Source organism: Lethenteron reissneri, chromosome 2 (assembly GCF_015708825.2).
Source record: "Lethenteron reissneri isolate LAM-NWPU_2019-01 chromosome 2, ASM1570882v1, whole genome shotgun sequence".
NCBI lineage: Eukaryota > Metazoa > Chordata > Hyperoartia > Petromyzontiformes > Petromyzontidae > Lethenteron > Lethenteron reissneri.
The window spans coordinates 15,618,620-15,642,766 of NC_083780.1; the positions used below are offsets into that span (position 1 = coordinate 15,618,620).

At 45.1% G+C, this 24,147-nt stretch overlaps 1 protein-coding gene across 3 annotated transcripts; it reads left to right on the forward strand.

The window, feature by feature from the left end:
• Positions 1-1,347: 1,347 nt before the first annotated feature.
• On the forward strand, positions 1,348-17,179 carry LOC133340964 (CUB and zona pellucida-like domain-containing protein 1). 3 transcript variants are annotated; one of them, XM_061549522.1, is made up of 10 exons: positions 1,348-1,679; positions 3,450-3,473; positions 4,146-4,265; positions 4,632-4,813; positions 6,010-6,143; positions 7,652-7,778; positions 10,554-10,663; positions 11,928-12,024; positions 13,249-13,422; positions 14,923-17,179. In XM_061549522.1, exons 1-10 carry the CDS (start codon positions 1,592-1,594, stop codon positions 15,076-15,078), a joined length of 1,212 nt encoding a protein of 403 aa, XP_061405506.1. In that variant the 5' UTR covers positions 1,348-1,591; the 3' UTR covers positions 15,079-17,179. The 3 variants fall into 3 exon arrangements, with proteins under 3 accessions (XP_061405506.1, XP_061405498.1, XP_061405516.1); XM_061549514.1 differs by having other exon boundaries at positions 1,350-1,679; positions 13,246-13,422; XM_061549532.1 differs by having other exon boundaries at positions 1,352-1,679; positions 13,246-13,423; positions 14,936-17,179.
• Positions 17,180-24,147: the final 6,968 nt, after the last annotated feature.

A 24,147-nucleotide genomic window follows, 5' to 3' on the forward strand; every position in this document is an offset into this window, starting at 1 on the left:
CGATTGGCACGGTTGGCTACGTATGGTGCGAAAGAAGTTCAACACACATACTCTCGAAGAGAGAGAGCGACTCAGAGGCGCGAGGAGAAACCACAGACAAGCGGGACGGCAGCAGCAGCAATGAGCTGCACCACCAACTGCCCAAGCTCTGCGGTCACCTCGAAATTAAAATGTCATCGTTCAATTAACGAGTTTTTACATTTAGGAGGAAACTGGAGCACTCAGAAAAAAAACCATGCGTGCCAGGGGGGAACACCCTCCCACGTGCAGACGAAACAAGAGGAGTCCGCAGTTTTGCTGTACCGCCTTATCTTGGCGAGTACCAGGGTATGACACCTCGACGCCTGCGAATAGGGAGTTTCTCAACATTTAAGGTTAAAATGGGAGCACCACACCTCGCCCAGAGAGTGCTATCACGTTGATGGTCACAACACGCGTGCAGTGATGTAATTTGTCAATTATGTTTTCTATATTATTTCAGACCGGTTAAATAGTCCATTTAGACCACCATTGAGAGTAGAAATGTGTTTAATTTCAAGACAGAGAGCTGGCTCAAAGGCATTTAAACCAAAAAGGTTCTAAAATGTAAGCTTAGTATTAAACATTATAACAGCCAAACGGGTCTGATCATGCCACAAATTGGAGGCAGACATTAACATCTAAGACAGCAAACGGTCACATCAGTAATATGTTTCATAGTGACAGAGTTAAACAACTCGAACGTTTCCTCGAGTGCAACATCTTTTTTTCTGAAAATATCTGGGCAAGCATAAAATAGACGAAATGTTCGACAGTACAACAAAAGTACAGCGTTAAGCAACAGCGAATGGTCCTAGATTTTAAACAAATATTTGGTGATACTACCGCTGTTAGTGGTGCAAATGGGCCCTTATTCCTTATGCTACGAAGGGGCATTCATTACCATTCGTTGCTCGACAGATTGCCTTTCATTTTTTTACTTTTAAGGCAGTGCTAGTGACAAATGTGTTGAGTGTTTTTTTTCTAATTAAATACACAGTGGTAAGAAATCGTAGAAGACGTTCTAGATGGCAACAAATTGCAACACGGAGTTAAGCAAGTGAAATGCCCTCCAGTGAAATGACTCAAAGGACACTCAAGCAAAAGGTGCGACGTTGTTGCAAGTAACCGGCGCGATTCAGCTCAAACGAATAAAAGGTGACGCGTGGCTATTGGCACGGGCTGCGGCCGGTCGCTCGGCTATTTATGTTTCACTAACCGCTGTCAGCCAATCACACGGCCACACCGACCTCACAAGAGGTATTACGTGGTCACACCCTGCCCAGGCGCTTTTCTGTCTGTGTACAGCAGCATCAGCGTATCACAGATTCTATTCAAATTCGGGGGACGAGGGGAGGAAACACAACACAGAGCCGTCACCGTCCTGTCCACACCTCGTGTTTTTTGAGTTATTGAATTTGCCACGTCACGTGGTGCGAGCGAGCGAGCGAGCTCAATAATCGCTTCGCACACCCCCGAGATTTACGAATCACGGTGGTGGTGACGATGATGCGCGTCGTCTGTTGTTTAAAGGACAAGTTAGAGCAGAGGGTCGACCACACGTTGCCTGCCAATGGGGATGATGCTGCCCCCCTCGTGGCTCGCCACTCACTGCCTCGTCGTCCTCTGCTTCGCTGTGCCTGCCACTGCAACAACCACAGGTACATTGACTCAGCAGGCGCTGTGACAGTACCCGTAGACTGCACGCGTGCCCACGGGCTACCTAGCACTCTCGCTGTTACTGGTCGTTGCAGCGCTGTGGAACATCTTGAAGTTCTTCATTACACTATACGTGCGATGTATATACTGTTCTGTGTATAGTTATACATGTGAAGGAACTATATACAGTCATTGAATAGACGTGTATCATGCATCGCATTGCGTTACTCGCCGCACAGAGCATGCAGGCTACATGCGCTCGGCTGGTAAAGCACGCACGTCAGGTATAGGCTTACTGGACCACACACAATGGGACAACTATACAAATGTATCAATATTTGCTGCATATTTAGGCCCCCTTTCCCCACGCAATGATGGGCATATATAATATACGGCTCGGTGAGGAATCCGATTCGGGTAGGCAGACGCGGTGGCTAGAAGATGTTAACTCCCTCGTCTGGTGTACAGGAGCTTGTGGGTTCGATCCCGGCCCGGACGATGCCTGCAGCTGTGTATTTGGACTTTGGGGTGCTTCTCTCCCCGTGGTCGAGTTGATTTTTCTCCGGGTCCTCCGATTTTCCCCTCCACATTTAAAAAATACGCGTTCAGAGAATTTGGCTGCTATACATTTCCACGTGATAGGCCACTTCGTTGAGCTATCATTTGTGGCCAAGTCGCTTTTGAAAAAGAGCTGTATCGCTCAGTGGCCTTACCTGGTAAAATAAATAAAAATAGCTTAGCTAGCTTAGCTTAGAAGCTTCCGCTGAAGAAGGCATAGTCACGTATCAAGTTGATGTGGTCAAGCCCCACGCCCGGCCGCCTTTGTCTCCCCAGTGCTGATGCTTAATACACACCGCACTGGTTACTCATGTAAGGCTGACTCGACCTTGGGGAGGCTGATGATAGGTTAAAATATTCGTGGCTGATGATGGCCGTGAGTGGAGAACGGAACGCGGGTTGTGTGCTAACCACTGCGCTGTGAAAAAAAGGACGCCCGTATGATCTGGGCAAGAACAGATGTGCGCGAACAGGTTGCCAAAGTGCTTGCGGGGGACCTAAGTAGTAGACAGAGGGCAGTGCATGAAAATGCATTGTTGTACTGTACATATATCTTCAAATCAAGATTGTACATATATGCTTCCAAAATGTATGCTCCCCGACTTGACCAAACCCCGCACTGACTGGTTAAGTGGTCAAATAATACCCGGGACTCGATTCATCCAGCTGTGTGCATGTGCACACTACATCGGGTAATGCAGATTGTACGAGTTTTGTATATACATATGTAAAATACACTCTACAGCGGACGCTCAACATTGTTACAGACAGGGTTATATGAGACTTGACGTGCTTGTGGGTTGTAAATGAGCTTCTGTTCAAGATGCGCATGGAGATGGCGCGCCTACACTGAATAATTTTACGTGTTGCAACAGATTTAACACGGTGCACGCTTTTGCGACCGATATTGCGATTCGTAATAGTTGTTTGGGTCAGATCGCATTCGGTTAAAGGTGGGTCGTGAACCCTCCTCCACCCGACACAGCCAATGAATAAAGATATCACGTGACAAACGAACGTGGCTAATGTTATTACTGCTTCAGCAGCACCACCGGCGCGTTGTTGTTGGGTGTAGACGTTTCGCTGATAGTGACAACCAGCATCATCAGGTAGTCGCCAGAAATTATGGTGCAACAGCACGTCTTAATGATGGCCACGTGCTCATGTATTTCCGTTCCATGTGCTCCCACGGACCGAAAAACGCGACTGTACAGTGCAGACCACATCTGCCTCGCCCGGTAAGCCCAGCATCTCTAACGTGTCTTACATAGGCAGGGTACCATGCCCGTAGCACAATACATTTTTACATAACAACAATAATTCTATGTTTGCGCATTGCAGCACATCTGGCCATGATGAGAGGGCATCAGCAAAGGCCGTGTAGTTTTGCTGTTCCTCCTACAGTGGTTTTCTACACGGTTCATAGTTGAATGCTGTGACAACTTTGATCGTTCTGCTTGTTGCTGGCCGCTTGACATGTTTGGCCCTTGGGCCTGTGCTCAGCCAACAGTGGTTAAATTACTAAGCAAACAAATATTGTATACACACTTGTAAGGGTCGTTTAAGGGACATTGGGGTTAGGTGAGGACACGGGGATACACCCCCAAAATATTTAAATAAATAAAGAGAATGAAGCCGGGAAGAAGAGGGCAGGGGATTGGCCGAGGACAGGAGGAGGGAGATTTGGTGGGGAAAAGGGAGTAAGAGGAATGTTCTGGAAAAATGTGGGGGCAGAGGGTATATAAGGGGTGTGTAAAACGTGCCCAGGGCTCCTGAAGAGGTTCCTACCGGTGCTTATGAGTCGTAGTGTGAGGAGCTTCAATAAAGTCCAACGATCTCCTCGTATGGGCTGCCTTTCGCAACATAGACTTGCGAGAACCCCCTTTACCCATTACATCTGTGTGTGGCAGGGCCCTGCCAGCCGAACCCTTGTATCAATGGGGGTGACTGCAGCACTGATGGGGTGGACGCCGGGAGCTACAAGTGCCACTGCAAGCCCGGCTGGGTGGGCGACCGCTGTGAACACATCGGTGAGAAGGGACTGAGTGTGTTAACTGCTAGAGTAAGTCAGAAGTGCCGTTCCGCCACAAACTCTCCAACTTTGTATAGGTTTCCTGCTCAGCTTTCATAAGATCTGAGGGTCCATGTATATGGTCTATATAACAGGACTGGTAGCTCAGTGGTCGATACAATAGCTACCACTTATGAGGAAGTCAACAATGATTGTGCTTTAAAGAAACCTCCACCATGGCAATTTAGATTTTTTTACCACTGACTCAGGGGCTTTAAAACGGGATTTGATCATTACCTCGGTGCTCATTTTAGCAAGAAATCACCTGTTGAATGTGTGCCTTCATGTAGAAAACGTTGCGCATTTAATGACATTTCTGTTTCAGTATCGCCCCACCTAAACTGCACCTCAAGTTACGTTGAGCTGCAGATCTCATTGAGTGTACTAGAAAACCTCCACCTCGACCCGGCCAACATCCATCTGGAGGACCCTTCGTGCCACGGTTCCTCATCGGGGGATTATCTGATTCTGCGCAGTAACCTGAAGGCCTGTGGCACCACATCCGAGGTATTCAACTGGTACCAAGGTTCCCCCCCTCCAACCACTCAAAGAGCCTACCCACACATGGGATCCGACAAGACGGTTCACACCAAACATCTGCGATCTGGAACCTCACAAGAACACCCACAGCCAAAGCTGTCCCTATGGCATGGTGAATCGGGGTGACCGCGCTTAGACGTCACGTCAGATGTAACTCTTCGGGTTTAGTTTGAAGGTGTCGGGGGACCCATACAACGTGGGATTTGCCTCGGGCCCTGCACTCCACTATGGACAGCCCAGCTCACAGCATTGCTTTATCATGGGTTGAAAGAGTGGGAAAATACAATTAAAATTATTGTTTTGGTTGCACATCCAACATCACTGAAATTGGTTTAATGAGGTCACGAGCCAACATGGCAATGCTGAGGTAAACATTTAATGTGGTTGTTTTTATATGTAAATCATGTTTAATTGGAAAACCACGTTCGTTGTTGGTTCTCTCGTGTTATAACAATGAATTAGGCCAAGTGATAATTGCCAATTTCACTGGTGACTGAATAATATTTTTGTTACAGAGCAGAAAATGGAATATAGGTTCGGTCTTCATTTCATGGAAATTAGCGGCTAACTCCACTTACCAATTTCAGTTTCTGGTTTCCATTTGACACTGCTCTGCACAAACCCCACACCTATTTATCACGCAGTGCACTACCCACACCTAACACCGGAGATTGCACGACCTAACTATCGAGGCGGCCTGGCTCCAGGTCCTCTCGGATGGGGAGCAGGCAGTATAGCTGTCGTGTAGGCCACCATAACAGTGATTCACTATTGGGAGAGTGAATTTGTGTTGTGCGTACAGAGCCAAAGGGAAATAGTGGTGGTGCAGTGCCACTCCTGCACCACCCCTAGTTCCGGCCTTGCTACCTGCAGCCTTCATATGCAACTCAGAGCTCCACTTGCTGTTAGTGAGAACCTACGAAGGCCGGCACGGCACGCGAGGGGGTTGGGTGGCCAGCACCACTCCCGGCAGCCTTTGTTCCCTAGTGGCGCTGTTTACACCTCGCACCAGGTACTCATTTGAGGCTGATTCGACCTAGGGGAGGCTTAGGATAGGTACAGATCTCCGTCACCGATGTTGGCCATGAGCGGGAATCGAACTCAGCTCACCGAGCTAACCACCGTGCCACCGACCCCCACGTCTCCCATGCCTTCCCTCTTAGGCACACGGCGACACCATTGTGTACACTAACTCTGCGTACGGCTACGTGACGGGGACCAGGGCTAAGAAACTGCGCATTCCCATGCACTGCTACATCGGCTCCGAAGGGAAGGTCATCGCGAGCTTTGCTCCCAGGTAACGTGCAGCCACACCCCAGCACCTTATTTTGCCTCTCTCATTACCTACCGTGTCCCCTCTCGTCCTCTTCCTTTCAAATATGATCTTTCTTTCTCTCTATCGCTCCTCCCATTGCCCAATACCATTTTCGGTCCTTCTACCTCCTTGCACAGCTCCAACTGGAATAAACTTCCCCTGTACATTGAGCAGTCCCCCTCCTTAACCTCCTTCTGTTCCTCTCTTAAACCCTCACCTCTTTTCTAATGCCCATTCTCTTCCCTCCCCTCGCCCCTCCACTCCTTCCTGTCCCTCCCCTACCCTTCCATGATCCATAAGTACCCTCTCTTGTATTCTTGGTTCTTTCGGTAAAGTCACGTAGAAGGGAAATAATAAAATAATATTAATATTAAACAATAAAAATTCTCACGACGTTTCGACTGCAACACAAGCAATCATCATCAGGTGTGAAATCCACAGCAAGAAATGTTTTATTGTTTTATATTAATATTATTTTATTATTTCCCTTCTACGTGACTTATCCGAAAGAACCAAGAATATGAATCCCTGCAGTCACGAAAGCTTTGAATCAAAATTTACCCTCTCTTGCTTTCACTCATTCCCCAAACCTTGTACACCCCTCCCAACTCCATCATTCCATTGTCATCGTTTTGTAATCTATGTCAAGCGCCTTAGGTGAAGGCACTCGAAGAATATAAATTACATTAGATTGTGATGCTGTCACAGGAAGAAGTTCTTTGGCTGAGTTCAGTTGTTCCTGACTTTTGTTACTACAGCCACCTGTTTGGAATTTGGTATTCCAGCGTTCCGAATCTTTCCACTGAATTTTCCAAGGATAATTATATTTTGTTGTTGGCGTAGTATGAAGATTGTCTTTGATTTCAATGTTTTTGTTCTAGTTTCTGTCGACAATGTAACTTTGCCCACAACGTGCCCCAAGATTGGGTTTAAACGAATAATGCAATGTACAAATTTGTTCTGAATATTTTACGTTACCAATTCTCATTTTTTACGGTCATTGTCACTCATTCCAACTGATAAACACACAGATCCAAGCGTTCGGGAAAAGTGCCGCATTTAGCGACATCATAAATAATGTAACAATAAAATTTGTCGAGATACAATTTACTACACACACACAGTAAGATGGCGGGACAAGAAACTGAGGGTACGCAGCTGCTTTACTGTATCATTGTGTGTACTATATCACTGTATTGCGCAGCCGTGCAGCTCAAGAAAGTAGTTCGTCAGAAACCGCGTTATACTGAGCGTATTTCACGTTGTGTGAAACGTGTCCCCTCATGGAATGAAAGTGTTCCCTCATATAGTGAAAATGTGTTGTGTGAAAGCGTGTTAAGCGAGGACTTACCGTACTGTTAAAATTCGTGGCGTCTGACATACCGCTGTTACTGAAAACGAATCTGCGCTAACACTCTGTGGTGGAAAGAGATGTCATGTGTGCCCTGTGTCATATGTGACGACGTCACCTTTACCGCTCTTGCCTGCAGGGTGGTGGATGAGTACAGCTCTGGCTCCTTCAACCTCAGCATGGTGCTTTACACCAACCAGGCCTTCAGCCAGGCCGTCAACTCCTACCCATTTGAGGTGGACCTCGGGTCCCCCATCTACGTGGAGGTGAGAGAGGGAATGGCATGAGCAGCGGAAGGATAGTGAGCAGAGTGAGACTCTCTGGTGAGGCCGATGCATACATCTCTGCCATGAATGGTAGTGCGACTGTGGCCAAGCAACCCAAACTAAGGACCATGGACTAAACAAACCCATTGTAATATGCGCTAAATCGATGGAGGAGGAATCGCAAAACTACACAAACTCTTGTCTCCTGAAGCCTTCTCTATGAACTAAACAATTTTTATTTTACCAGGCAAGGCCCACTGAGCGACCTGGCCATGAATGAAAGCTCACCAAAGTGGCTTATGTGGAAATATATAGCAGCCAAATACTCGAAATGCATGATTATAAATATGGAGGGAAAAACCGAGGACCCGGAGAAAAAATATACGCGACCACGGGGAGAACATGCAAATTTCAAATATACAGACGTCAGGGTCAGGATTAAACCGACAACCTCCTGTATACCAGGCGAGGTAGTTAACATCTCGCCACCGTGGCACCCTGCTAATAGCTAGGAGCAGACCTCGACATTGGCATTCAGCTACTGTACCACATAGCTGCTGCCATCATCATAGAACCGGACTGAAATATAGATGTCGTGAGTGTTCACACTGCAGTCCCTAAGTGTCCTTGTTTTTCAAAAGCCCATCTTCAATGGACATATACGTTGGTTTTTTTGTCCATCGCACTGCTAAATGAGCATCTTTCCACCGTGTTCCGCGGCATGGGGGGATGGGGGGCGATCATATAGCCATGCTTCACCACTCTGGTCGATGTAGGTCAGTGAAGGTGGCGAGCGAGACGTGGAAGCATGAGAAGTACAGCGAAACGATGGTTTTGCTGCATTGACCTCTAATCACCCACCATGTGGATCCACAGCCCTACGACTATCTTGCTTGCTCGTGGTGGTCGCCCGTGAGAGCATTAACCAGACTAAACCCTGCTTAGCCTCTGATCCAGACTAAATTCTGCTTAGCCTCTGATCCAGACTAAACCCTACTTAGCCTCTGATTCAGACTAAACCCTGCTTAGCCTCTGATCCAGACTAAATCCTGCTTAGCCTCTGATCCAGACTAAATTCTGCTTAGCCTCTGATCCAGACTTAACGCTGCTTAGCCTCTGATCCAGACTAAATGCTGCTTAGCTTCTGATCCAGACTAAACCATGCTTAGCCTCTGATCCAGACTAAATGCTGCTTAGCCTCTGATTAAAACTAAACGCTGCTTAGCCTCTGATCCAGACTAAACCCTGCTTAGCTTCTGAGGTCTGACCAGTTTGGGCACATTCCAGGTGGTGTTTGGCCAAGGCCCAACATCCATATTTCTGTCATGAATGCAGAAGTATAAAAACCAAGTAGTGACATATTGACAATTCGAACAGTGATTCAAACCAGACGTGCTGGACACATTCCTGTCATGCGAAACAAAACAATCTCTGCCTTCACAAAAGAAATACATTTCATGCCATTCCGGACCAATGCAGCTCCTCACTTCCTCCTCCTTATCCTTGCTCTCTTGCTCAAGTACAGGCCTTCTTGTTTTCTATGCAGTGAGTGGCATTGACCCATCCTCTGAGCCCATTCATCTTCACTCGTCTCGTTTATTTTAAGTTGTCTACAGCAACTTCATGCGCAACTCGTGAACGTTATTCATTAAGGTGACGAAACATCGCAAGGCCACTGTTTTTTTTATTGCGTTGAGGCACCAGCGCAAGGGACTACTGTCTGTTATCTTGGTGTTGTTTGGGACTGCTTTGTTGTTGTTTTTGCTGCCTTTCCCAATATTGATGAATTGTACTTATATCATGAATCAAGTTACTTATTTATATTTAGTGACTTGCTTACCGTTTCCTCTATTTTGCCCTCCTATCATGCGTATTGTATTGTGTGCCTGTAACTGGCTGGCCCGCCCATACTGGACATCTGGGAAAAAGAGCTTCATAGCTCATCGGATTCCTACAGTCTATATAAAGATTTTGATACTGTCTTGCTTTAAATACATCACAAAAACGATCGGTGTTGGTATGCCTCTATCAGTGCAGTTTTCGGTTTGTCTAATTGGATGAGAGCTGGACTATGTAAGTGATTGACAACAGATTTTAGCAGCTGAAGATTTTGGAGAGAGCTGTTTGGTGCGTTCGATTGGGGAAGTCGAATTAGTGATGATTTTGTTGGTTTTAGTCGCCAAGGTATTGGTAGAGTCTCTGTTGATTTTGGTATAGCTGCCATCATTGAGAAGGTCTTGGATTTTTGTTGTTGTTTGTTTGTAGTTTTATGCCCTCCCGTGCCTATATAAAGCCACAGCAGATAATTTTCTCACCTGAAGACGGACGCTTGTGTTGCGACCGAAACGTCGTGATTTTTATTTAATTTTTATTTAATTTGTATTAATTTTAATTTTTTACCTACGTGACTTTACCGAAAAAACCTAAGAATATGAATCCTTGCAGTCACGAAAGCTTCAAATCTAGAACAGATTATGGGTTTGATAATTTGACTAATTGAACATCACGAAAATAGTTGGGTCGTGATTGGCCATGTCATCTGCATGCTCACAGAAGTGATGGGATAATACACGTTACTCTGCGGGGATTTGGTCGTAGTTTTTTTTCTTTCTATCAACAGTTTGGTGTTTTATCAACTTGCAGTTGTCGACAGCTGTCTGTGATTATGTTGCAGCTGTGCATCGTTGTGCCTATTAAGAATAAAGGTGTAAACCATCATGTGTCCCCTTTTCCATCCAAGCATTCTTCATTAATGTCCCACAATTTGTTCACTAGGTCCTGCTCAACTCCTTCGATAACAACCTGCAGCTGCTACTGGAGACATGCAAGGCATCCCCCTACACAGGAGCCCCTGACAATGCATCTTACATCATCGTACAAAGCGGGTACATGGATGGGCCGTGCTTGTGATAATAATAATGATAATAATAGCGAGAATTACAGTAATACCCCGGTTTACGTCGTCGTATGCATTCAACGGATATCGATACGACGTGAATCAAAAACATTTACAGGGTAGGTGGAGGCGAAGGCTGAGAGCCGACGGGATATGAGAAAGGACAGATAATGCTGTCAGCAACGTGAGTGTGGGTTGAGGCGACGCAAATCAGGTAGTGGTGTTAATAAAGTGATGACGTATTTGCGAAACAAAGTAAAAGGGGGAGAATTAAATCGGGGTATTGTTTTTCTTTTGATAGAGCCACACTTCCATATGTCGGCGCGTCTCAGAGTGCTTGATGTCATCTCATCATCTCAACACATTTGAAAGAGCACCCCCAGTGGCAGCAACTGTCCCTGTGTGGCACAAGGCGACTTGGCACCTGGCCTGCAGACGGGGCCGTTAGTCTACCAGTAGGCTGTCGATGATTGTTCCGTGTATATGATTGAGTAACTTGCGTGTGTAATCTTCGAATTTGGATCATACAGCAGAAATCGTTGATCAAATTCATTCTGAAAATACATTGTGCCTTGCCATTCTCTGACTTTCCACATTGACATATGTCAAGTTCATTTTGAAATGCGTATTATATTCACTTGATCCAGGCTGGAGCATGAGGACTGGAGCTGGCATCTCCGGCTTTTACTCACTGTCCTTAAATTACCAGCACTGCAAGTGCCATGTTCCTATTATGATGCGTTCTCGCATTATTTAGTGAAAGTGTTAGATTTAAATGAGTGTTGCCATTAGGCAAGTGCTCATGGGGTCTCCATAGTGTAAAGAAGGTAAGCCCTCTCCATATATGGGAGGCATCAGATTGCTGTCAGCATTTATGACCGTACTCTATTGATGAGTCCTACTGAGAATGAAACCGGTCAATATTTGTCTCATTTTTTCACCGCTGCCCATTGTTGTGATGGCCACTTTAATCCAACCCAAGTGTTGATTTGGTGGTTTTTAAACAATGTACATGGCCACCACACATTCAGCTCTTCCAAGCTAGTGGCTGAGACAAGGCTGAGAAGCAAGCATTGCACATGCAATGCGGTGGTCGTGTGAACTTGCATGCAAGGCATGATGGGGATTGTGCCTTCCCTGCTGGTTGTGAACAGCACACCTCTATGTGTAATTGAATCTTAACTACAGGTGCCAAGTGTCCATAGTCCAGAGAGTATTGACAGTGCTTGACGGCACGTGCCTAATGATTGCAGTTGTCAAGTGGACACGTCCTACGTGACCTACACCAGTGGGGACGACAAGAGGCAGCGCTTCAGCTTCCAGAGCGTCGAGCTAAACAGCAGTTCACAGGTGCATACTGCCCTCGCAAATCGCTTGACGCAACGCCGAGGGCAACGGGCAAATACCATTTACATTTCTACAGCCCCGGGTTACACATCGATGCAATATTTATACGACAATTCCTTGTTTAATGCAGTCGATGCGTTTCTGAAGAGTAAAAATGCTAGGAATGATCGTATATACATTACAAAGCAGGAATAAGAAAATGTGAATCTCATTTGCATTATAAAATGAGGCTGCATTCATCTTACGACGGGACAAAGAAATGAGATGAGGTACACTACGTACTGTAGCAGAATACCCAGAATTCCCATACCGCTCAACCATGTGGCTCAAGAAAGTAGTTTGTCGTCGACAATTCAGAAGCTGCATTATAACGGCGTGCGTTCCGCGTTATAAAAGGCACGTTCCTCGTTGTACAAAAAGTATTCCCTGATAGAAGAACGGCGTAATAGTGAAAACGCATTGTATGAATACGTGTTAAGTGAGGACTTTGTGTACGTATATATCGCATTCCCAACACGGTAGTTTAATGCAGCTTACAAATCAACTTTTGTAAACATCATTGGGCTAAAAATAACGTAACCGTGACAGTTTGATGGTCAAGAGTAGTGATGCAGTGGCATCCAAAGAGATGGAACGCGTCAGAGAGGCCTTCCACCTCGAAGATGGAGGAGCTGTGACGTCAGCTGACATGCAGGCATTGGGTGGCGACCTGGGGGAAGACCTTCAGCAGTTGATTGACCATGGCTGCTGATGATTATTACGACAAAATTACACTTATTTTACGCCAGCATTCACTTTCAGTTTGATCTTTTCAATCTGTCTCCCTCCTTGCACCCTTCCTCTGGAATCAACTTTCCCTATATATTAAGCAGTCCTCCTTCCTAACCGCATTTCATTCCTCTTAAAGCCTCAATTCCCCATTGCCCATTCCCTTCCTCTTCCTTCCACTAACCACTCCACTCCTTCCTGTCCCTCCCCTATAGCCCTTTCGTGACCCTTCCACGTGCCCTCTGTTATGGTCACTCATTTTTTGGCTCTTGCATGCCCCTTACCATCTAAATCACTCCATTGTTGTTACCACTTTTAAACTCTGTTATAGAGCGCACGCCTTGAGCTTAAACGCACGTTCTACAAATATAAAGATAAGCTCAATAAAGATCCAAACATCTGCCGAATATAACGACGACTGTGGCGGCGGTGGTGGCGGCGATGTTGACTTGATAGCAGGTGTACTTGGAGTGCAACGTGCGTGTGTGCGACAAGTCGGACGTGAACTCACGGTGCCGGCGAGGGTGTGTGCGTTCCAAGCGGTCGGTGCGGGACGTCCGGGCCAGCGGCACTCGCCCTGAGCACAACGTGGACCTCTCCCAAGGACCGATATCGATTCGCAAAAGGAGCACCGGTGAGTGCACACACTTGGTCATGTTTCACTTATACAGGGTGGCCCAAAAGTCAGGACACATGGGGTTATTATACAGGGTGGCCCAAACGTCAGGACACATCGGGTTATTGAATTTATGTTAACACTGGCATTAAGATAATATTGTATCTACTATCATTATCAACTTGTATTTTTCTTCTTCATGTGGGGTCGCCTTAAATTCGTCGTTTACAAAACTCGACCAAGATCCCTGAATGAATTGAGACTAAACGTAATTCACAAATGTTCGTAGATTATACCTGATCTTTTTCATTGTATTCCTAAATTATTTTCAAAAGATAATTCATACGTGCATTAATGTTAGTGGAAGTCAGTTAGAACTTTTGTTAATAATAATAATTAAATAACCTTATATGATTTGATAAATACATTCAATTATCCTATATGTCCTGACTTTTAGGCCATCCTGTATTTGAATTAAATATCCACATGTAATGAGAACACAATAGACTGAATATGAATGTACTTTTGACTAGGAAAGTTAGCGGTGTCACAAAAAAACAAAGAAGACTGAATTAAGTTACAGACACAATCTGAATTATTGAATATAACTGGGAGAATCTAATGCAAAGTTATTGAGTAAATATCATGGACAGAGCTGAATGCAAGGAAGGTCATGGTCACCAACGTCTTTGAGAAAAGACACAGCTCGCATAGAGAGAGAGATAGACTGATATTGCCCAGAGACTAACATACCCCATATACTTACATTGCCCATAGATTATAATCACCATTGTCCTTTGTTCATAGAATACAATAGAATATACGTTCTTGAGTATTATCACGGACAAAGCTGAATGGAAGGAAGGCCTTGATCGCCATTGTCTTTGAGAAAGGTTATAAGCCAATAGAGAGAGATATATACTGTACTGTACATGCACTGTACCAGGAGTAAAATCAGTCGCATGTGGTGGTGGGTAAAATGTGGGTAATTTCCAGCTCTTCCACAAAGTCTGGCTGGCGTAAAACAGCGGGCCACCACACCTATGTATTATAGAGAGGCTCTTTCGAATGCTCCAAGTGGAGGACCTCTTGCAAGCAGTGCCATGAGCAAGACATTGCAGGGTTGTACCTTTACCTTACGACGTAACGCCCAATAGAGTGGACTCTCCATTTACTGCGCTTCAGCCAGCCGCCCACTAGATCAATTGTGCGCTCGGTGGAGTAGCATTTCTGTTGTTGTGGGTGCCAACTTTATTGTATTGTCAAAATTCTCGTGCCAGCCTGCCCGACACCTACACACACACCTGTACGTTTCACCGCCTCTCTTATTTCGTCGTGACCTGCACTGTACATAATGCATGTGTAATAATGCATGTGTCCCCCTGGAAATATTTAACTCACGATATCCCCTGCGCCCCCCAAGAAAAAAAAATAGTTTTGGTAAATTGAGAATCCTGTAAAATGTTGTGGAGCCTCACTGTATGGACTGGCTTGATTTTCTTTGTGCTTCTTGCACTGCTGCTATTGCAGGTTCTTCAAGCAGCGTGCCAGTGGCAGCGTACGCGGTGCCAGCAGCCCTGGCTGGCGCGGCGGCAACCGCTTTGGTCATCGGTCTCTTGATAAAATTAAAGTGTCTCCCGTGGATCAGCGGTGCCCCGTATAGTTTCATATAGGTGCACGCGAGCACCAGCACCTGCTAAGTCTGGTATAGCAAGTCAAGTAGCAAGTGAGTAATGGTGGGGCCCTAGGCTTAACACACTGTGTCCTGATATTCCCAGGAGTATCCTCTTTTCGAGGTAAGAAACTAAATAAGAAAACCGATTTAGTATCCCTCACGTATCTATCTCTCAACATAACAAAAACAAGTTTTTTTCCCACAACCCAGCACAAGCCGCACGGCTTTGTGTGAATGCCTTATTTTGGCGGTATCGTTTAAAGGCAAGGAAAATGTGGACTGGTTGCGATATACAGTGTCTGATCAGCAGTGTTCAGGCTTGCTTATTTGAATCAATACTGGTGAACTACCGATTTTACAGGCAAGGACCCTGCCATTATAATATGGGGATCTTATTGTGGTAGCTGCTGCTGCTGTCCTGGGAAATCTACGAGTCTTTTCAGGACTTTAAATGTCCAGGTTTTTGTAAATTGTGGAACAATTCACCAGGTCACAAGACAAATCATTTACATGAAGTGCATCCCCCTGTTGCGGTGTTGTGAGATATTCATTTTCCCATGAGGTATGCTGTTTTCTTGTACCTAGGAAGTGCTCAACCCTATGGAGGCCAACTTCATGCAGATCTATACTGTCAGGTTTCGCTTGTCAAGTGTCGATTTCGGCTTACGGTCCCAGCAATTATTTTCGGCTGAGTTAATATGGGGAGGCCCAGGTGATGTTTAAATAACAATTGCCCACCCACTGTCTGTGGCCGGGAGTTGCACCCAAATGGTCAGCATTCCAGTTGCAGATTGCTACCAGCTCTGCTGTTGCTCTCCCAGCCAATCAGAGAGATCTTGCCTGGACTGCCCCACACCTCCTCACCCCCTCGTATGCCATGCCAACCTTAATAGGTGCTCACTTGTCCCAAAAGGTTATATCAAGAGATGGGTTTTTTTTTTCTCTTGGAGAGAGATGCTTATATAGTGGGTCGGTAAACTTAAACTTTTCTATCTGTATGCTCATCTTTTTCGTCTACACATTATATACAGGTTATAATGATTATATTAGACATAATTAAGTTTCTGAGCTCTGGTTGTGACATGCAGAAGTTCAAACGGTTTGCACACGTAGGTTTTTTTTACAGAATCACAATTCTACAAAAGAGACAATCGTGGGAATTTCCCCGCACAGCAGCACCGACTGTAGTGGCTCGGAGACAGCAAAGTTGCGCCCGGCGTGTTAAGCAGAAGCGCAACATGTGCCAGACACAAGCATGTAAATGTCATGACTACGACTGCCAATAATAGTGCTACCATTAGCCCCAAGTCAGTAACCGTGACGCCACCGTGGGTGAGTTATTTCCCTCGCCTGGTATGCAGAAACACGTGGGTTCGATCCCAGACCCTGTCGATACTTGGATATTTGGAGTTCACAAATTCTCTCTCTGGGGTGGATACGTAGATTTTTCTCGACATCCTCTGATTTTCCCCTCCACACAAACACATGTTTAGATTATTTGGCTACTACTATAAATTCCCACATGTGATTATTAAAGCCAGTTCGGTGAGCTGTCACGTGTGGCCAGGTCGCCTATGAAAAAGAACTCACAGCTCATTGGGCTTTAGCTGGTACATCAATTTTAGTTTATGTCAGGGCAGCTTTACTTTTGTACGTGCGTATGTATGTTGACGGTAAAGCAATATTCGTGAATAGTGGACCTTTTTCTGACCACAGTTGGCACAACACAACATGACGCAGAGTCAATGGTGGTGGTGAATCGCACTGCGATTAAATGTTTACGGCAACTTAATCACAAAATAAATATTTAGCTATATTGCCACGTAGTGATTTTCAGAAATACGGTATTAATTCAGGGCTGGGGGACATGGGAAGTAAGATCTGTCATAATTGTCGTCTCCCTTCGCATTGAATAACCCAATTAAAGCATGTTTTATGAGCACATACTCTTGGTTTAATATTGTGTTTTGTCATTGAGAGTGCTCGTGAATGGTACAATGAATGCACACCTGTGGGTTAAAGATGCCAAGCATTCTGTACATATTGACGGTTTTGTGTTTTTACTGACTGATTAAACGTGTCCTTTTGGTGTAACCATGGTCGAGTCTCATTGAGCCTCTATTTTCATATTAATCAACGGCATTTGTACAACGTGTAAATTAACTCTGAACAGTAGTCAAGCTTGCGAAACGTACATCGGTTTATCAGATGCTGTTGGTGACAGCACTACCTTTAAACGACCGGACGCTGTCAGCGCAGTCAGCAGTAAGTATTTATAATCACAGACCTTCTGAACATTTTTACAAAGACACACTTGAAATGAGAAAGGATGGAGTTCAAAACTTCGATAATAAATTATGGAAATGTCATATATGAAGTGTTAATAGTGTATTGGGGATTGTTGGTATACAAGTCAAACTTGAATTACAAAATACAGACTTTAATAAATATTATAACATTACCATTGAGCATTGCAGGGAGCTGCCACAGTGGTGGAATGTTTCGCACAGTGGGCTCGCAACCTAGGGGTTGCTGATTCGAGTCCGTCTCGGCAGCTAAAAACAATGGGGCAAGCTTCTTAAATCGGTTATCGGTTAACAGCCTTATTTAATACTTGGCGGGAGCGTCGGCGAACACAAACACGTCTCGCTACTGCCTGTCAGTCGGGATTATTTTCTCATTGATGGTGACCAAAGCCGCTCGGACCACAATGCAATGATCCTTGGCCCCACAGTGTACGTGTGGGGGGCTCTGTACGTGTGGGGGGCTCTGTACGTGTGGGGGGCTCTGTACGTGTAGTCTCCCAGAGGCAGACTTGGCAACAGTGAGCGTTGGTCACTGTACTGGGGTTTTTTTGTGTTGTTTGCTGCCTAATGCACAAAGGTCGGGTGCCAGTGGCAACGCAGGTGGCCCACAAGTGCGTGCGTGGTTCTCGTCTTCTGTTTCAAGGCTAAACAACGAAACGGAGAGGGGGGGATAAAACAGTATTAATGGAAGCACAGTCGTGGTTTACGTTTGTTTAGTGCAGTACACTGCCTCGTAAGTCAATAGTTAAAGTTGGCTCGAAGTGAACACGCCTAGGGTTGAATGAGTCTCAGCGGAATGCTATTTTGAAAACTCTTTAGTTCTTTTGGTAAAGTCACGTAGGTAGAAAAAATAAGGGTGTGACAAATTAAAGGACTGGCACGGTGGCCTACGACTGCGATCCGGTGATTCGGAGGCAAGGACTGGTGGATCGCGTAGAGAATTCCACAAGTCCGTTGGCCTGCGAGATGGCTATGAGGTGGCAGTAGAGAAAATTACTTTGCTTTGAATGTTGAACATACTTCACGCTGGTCAGCGCTGGCTGATGAAGGCGGCAAGGCCGGTTGAAATATTCCGCAGCGATGTTATCTGTGGCCTGGAACCGAACCCTGGTGGCCAGATTCACAAATCGCTGTGCCACTTCTTGCACTACATATTGTACAAGCCCTCCAATAATAGATAATAACACTGCCCTAAGATATTAAGGTTCTATAATAATAGCAGTTGTGCTATGAAGAAGGGCCATCGCCTAAACGTCTCCAATTATATATTTTATTTTAAGACTACAGTGTTATTCATGAATGTTGAGTTTTTTTTGCTGTTAATTCTGCTTCTGCACCACTGCCAATGCAGTATCAGCATCACCGAAAAATTATAAAATGGATTTTGATTTATAACTGAGTCAAGTTCTGGGATGTGGGCATGTATAATGTAAATGCCAATAACATATGAGTTAAATAGTACAATGAATGTAAAATCACAATAAGATATGTTCATGAATACAGGAACACCTTGCACTTTCGTCTGGTTAGGGACCAGAGCATGGACGCATGTCAAAAATGGACGAATGTCAAAACACGATAGAATTATACTGTTATCACAAAAATAACTATGAATTGTTTACAGTATCATCACAAAAATAAGTACAGTATTCATAATGTATGAATGAACACAAATATAAGAGATGCTCACTGAACGACTTCTATTCAACGACTGAACGAAGAAGATGGCGCGTGGCACGAACGTCGTTGAATGAAATTGGACGAAAGAGGAAAGCGCGTGGACGAAATGTGAAATGTGGTTATAATTGAAAACGGCCGAAAGAGCGAAGCGACGAAAGTCAAGTGGATGAAGTCAAGGTGTCGCTGTATAGAGATTACAGCAATAGCGTTGCCAACAACAAAAGGCACGCCATTTCATAATTTGTCTTCCGGCCATTTGGGCAAGAAAGGTAAAGCTGTGAAGTGACTGTTGGCACGTATGCCGCAATATGCCACTTGATGATGTACGACAGTCTACGTGATCTATGAAATACGACATCATGTTGATGTGCAAGCAACAGGTGAAATATTTGCTGCCATAAACAGGTCGTTTTATTAATTAATTTCTAAATTCCTGATCATCTCAACATACAGATTTCACCCTTCTCTGTTGCAAGTCTCATTGTGCTCTGGGGGCTTGAATCTGATCCCGCACCTTTACATCTCACGTACAAGGCTGGCTCGCGTAAGGCAAATAACATAGTTGTATGTCTTGATTTGAAGCTTTCGTGACTGCAGGAATCCATACTCTTTGGTTCTTTTGGCAAAGTCACGTAGGTAGAAAAATAATAGATCACGACGTTTCGATCGCAACACAAGCAATCGTCATCAGGTGGGACAACCACATCAAGAACAAACTGCTGAAGTATTAAAAAGAACCAAATAGTATAGTTGTATGTATGTTGATCTTCTTCCACACCCTACGTAGCCAACCATGCTAATCGGAGGTGCTGGGGAAGGACAACAAACACAATCAGTTCTCAACGTACGATAGCTTTCAGCACAAAATGCCACGGAGAAACGAGACTGTGGTTGACCACCACCACCGGCCATCGCAACTTGCGCATTTTGTGGGAAAACACATGGCTAGATCATTTGTAAAAAAAAGAACATCATAGGAATTGCTACACACATCGCTTGTTTTGCTTAACATCTCTGCAAACACCCCCGCCTCGAGTGTTCTTAAAGTCCCCACGTTAATGTCGTTTGAAGTGTTGAGGCAAACATGTCACGGTGACTTTAATCCGGTTACAATTGTTACCACGATCTCTCTGACGGACAAACTGTTCTCCACAATGAAACGGCGAAACATCATCAGCAGCAATGATCCTCCAGAAATAGTGAGAGGCTCTCATGGTAAAACGGACACATTCATCTCAAACGCCCTTGCAATTAATTGCTGCGTCACGGCGCTATTGAAATTGTAATTATCGTGTATATATGTTGACCTTCTTTGACACCGTAGGGAGTTAACCGTGATACTCATTCTTATAATAATAATTATAATTGTTGGATTCTGACCAAATAACACCCGATTTCATCACATCTCGGACTCTTATGAGCAATATTGAGGCTGGATGGATAGTGCTTGTATGGGTGAGCACATGCATTCTACAGGCGGTACAGGTTATTGCGGGGGGCTACGATGTGCAGAGAAGCAGAGAGTAAGTGCAGACAAATCCACTTGTATTGTACAATACTCCCACGTCTATGCTCACTGCCCTCACAAATCCACAACGAATCACGACCCCGACACGATGTCGGGATGCACTTGTCCAGCAGTGGATAGATAACCGGGGCTGTTCATGGCGTATACATACCGTGCTTCGTGTTGAGATCTCTGAAAATGTGGTGGATCGTACACACGAGCAATGCCTATACGTTTCGAATGTGCTAAAGGACACAGTGCATGCCTATTGTTGTTGTTTTTATTCACAGACAGAGCTCCGTCAACCCGCACCTTTGTTCCACCGATCCCGTCACAGTTCTGCTGACAGTAAATGTGACAGAATAAAATTTCCCAAGTGTATCATTATCATAACCTTAACGAACCCTAATAACACCAAAACAACGTTAATTATCTGCTTCTCCTGACATAGCGTTAAACGAACAGTTGACAGAGGTAAACGGCAAAGCACAGGGCAGCATAGTACATCCAACAGATCACACACCAAGGTGACATCATTGACACAGGAACAACTGAACATACGACCTCTGGAATGGAAAATAAATTGGTACTGTATTAAGGTATGATAGGCACTAGCCCATGCCCAGCAATATAGTTAAAGATATTTTCTTTTCTTAAACATAATATCATAGCCGTCTCTAGGCTTGCGGCAAATCGGGCGACCGCCCCGGGCCCCAAACTTTGGAGGGCATTGCAGGGTTCGGGGGGCCCACAGTGTGATTTACTCCGGGCCCCGCACCCCCCTATGGACTATCGTTTTACCCGCACCTCGGCCGTGAAGTCTACTAAAAATATCCGTGCCGAAAACCGGAGCCTTAGCTATAAGCAACAAGGCGCCGGCAATGACGGTGTTGGTAGTAGACTCGAGTGATTGGTTTGTGTAAAAACAGTCACTGCCTTAAATCTCGACGTTTACAGCGGCATGGGCGCCTCACAGCTGCACTGCAAGCGACAATCAATCAGCTCGAGGGCGAGTTCTAACACCTGCCCTTTGTTCACACAACCAACCATTCTCTCGGCAGAAAATAAAACACTCAACACATTTTTCGATTTAAAGCTTTCGTGACTGCAGGGATTCATCTTCTTGGTTCTTTCGGTAAAGTCACGTAGAAGGGAAGTAATAAAATAATACAAATAAAACAATAAAATAATTCTGACGACGTTTCGGCCACAACGCAAGCAGCCGTCCTCTCTCTCCCCCTGTCTCTGCCCCCTACCCCCCATTGTCTGCTCCGACATTAGCGCTGGCTGATCGGCTGCCCCGCCCATGCTGTCTGCGCTGCACAAGCTCACCTCCTCCTCCCAACTCCCCCTTTGTTGTGCTCCTGCATTAGCGTGTGGCTTGCTACGCAGATCGTTGTGCTCGCGCAGCTTATAAGCAGTTGCATTTGGAGGTTTGCTCCCTCTTTTCTCTCCGCCTGATGAAGACCGCTTGTGTTGCGATCGAAACGTCTTGGGTTTTTTTGCTTTTATTATTTTCAATTAATTTTAATTAAAAAATGTAATTTTTATGAAATTTTACTCTTTTAAAATCCTTTATATTAAGTTCACTTGCTTGCTTGCTTGTGCGCTTACGACCGTGCAAATCTTTCGGTCGTTTTTTAAGCTACTTGCCGTGATCCAATCGAGCTGACATTTTGCACACAGACTCGTTGTGCGTGACAATTAATTTTCGTGAACATTTTTGTTCCAAATTTTTACACTTTTTAGGATTTTTTTTTAATTACCAATTTTTATTAATGGTGGCAGGCAATCATCTGACCTATAGGTGGCAGCTATCTCAAGCCAGAGGACGAAAGGACTCTAGCCGCCACGCATATAAAGGATTTATAGTGAAAAACTTTGTTTTTACGGGTACATTTTTTTATTTTGATTGTGGGTTTTTTTTGCTTAAAAAATGTTAAAGTTGTTATTTATTTTATAATTTATTATTTTTTCTATCTTCGTGGCTTCAACAAAAGAACCAAGAATATGAACTCCTGCAGTCACGAACGTTTTAAGTCTAAATTTAGAGGAGGGCATATATAAAGTATATACACACGAGAGATAAAGATGTAGCAAGATTAGGGAAATATGACCAACAGACAGGGAGATGAGCTGAGAGAATAGCACTCCCGGTAGTACGAAGATGAGCTTAGATTAATTCGTTCTCATATTCACTGGCTATTTGTTTATTTATTAGGATCTGAATTTGAGCGGATACGTTGTGTAAGCACCCCTCTTTTATCGTGAATCCCCTGGAGCTTCTCGGGGCCCCTTCGAAGTTGGCTTTGTGTGCTGATGCCTCGCGTCACCACTGCCGCGGTATTATTTTGTTGACGAGTTTGTGTACTCGGCAATGCCCATTGAGCTATTCACTATTTTTCAGAAGTGACCTGATCACACGTGATGATAGCTTATCTAAGTGGCTTATATCATCATCCGGCGTGGAAATGTATAGTAGAAGGCAAATAATCTCAACACATGTTTATAATTGTGGGCCACTACGGGGAGAGAGAACACGTGAACTCCAAATATACTGCAGAGATCGTCAGTGTCTGGGATCGAACCCATGACCTCCAGTGTCGCAGGTGAGGGAGATAACTGCGGGGATTTGTTCACACAATGCAGTTAAAGGTTCTCATTGTTTGAAACTAGTAGCACGCATTGAGTCGTTGTTGAATACTGCATCGTGATATAGTTTGCAAAATACTGAATTTAATGAGCGGGTCTGATGTTGTGTTCCACTACCACTTGCCTATGCACCCCGCACATCCAATGGCGGAGCCAGGATTTTCAGGTAGGGGGGCAACCCCTCCAGCAATGAAAAATGACAGAGGAGTTGTTAGTATGTAATGAGTTGTTAGTGAGTAAGGACTTGTCCCTTGCTTTTTATTCGTGGCGTGTGCGGCGATGGCGCAGCCATCGATCGAGGGTCGAATTCGAACCATGTGTGATCGGCATCGCGCTCGCTGAAAATGTTTGCCTTCAGGAAAGTCGTGTACTCTATACGCAACTGCGCACAATTATGCGAGTCACTTATAACTGCTTTGCCGTTACTTATTGCCAATTATGGACTCAGACTATTGTCCTATCATCTCATAGATTCCCTGGCACCTAATCATATGCTACACAGTGGCAGTGGGGGTCGCAAAATGCCGATGTATTACTAATAAACCCCAATGATCCGATGGAAATTAGGGATTTCGATCGGATCATTGGGGGGGCACGTGAACTCCACCCCCCCCCCCTTCTCCCACTGGCTCCGCAAGTGCGCACATCCACTTGCAAAGGCGCGGAATAGACACACACATATACAGTTGGTGGCCAAGTCTATTTACGCCACCTACCCAGATGTATTAGTCAAAGTTAAACACCCGAGATGACGGCATTCCCCGAGGCATCAGCCCCCGTCGCTTTGGCGTTGTGTGATTCATATTGCGTCGTCGTGGAATGCACGCGTAAAAATAGTGCGACCGGCACGCCTAACACATTGAGCAACATGGCGTTTGATCACAACCTTGAGCATTTCTTATCGATACTGGGAGAGAGAGCG

Bases quoted from the DNA above. Each gene is read 5' to 3' on its own strand.
- LOC133340964 (XM_061549514.1), top strand. From the start codon at position 1,592: ATGGGGATGATGCTGCCCCCCTCGTGGCTCGCCACTCACTGCCTCGTC. The intron at 1,680-3,449 runs GTACATTGACTC...GCGACTGTACAG, and splicing joins TGCCACTGCAACAACCACAG to TGCAGACCACATCTGCCTCG. The intron at 10,664-11,927 runs GTACATGGATGG...TAATGATTGCAG, and splicing joins TACATCATCGTACAAAGCGG to TTGTCAAGTGGACACGTCCT.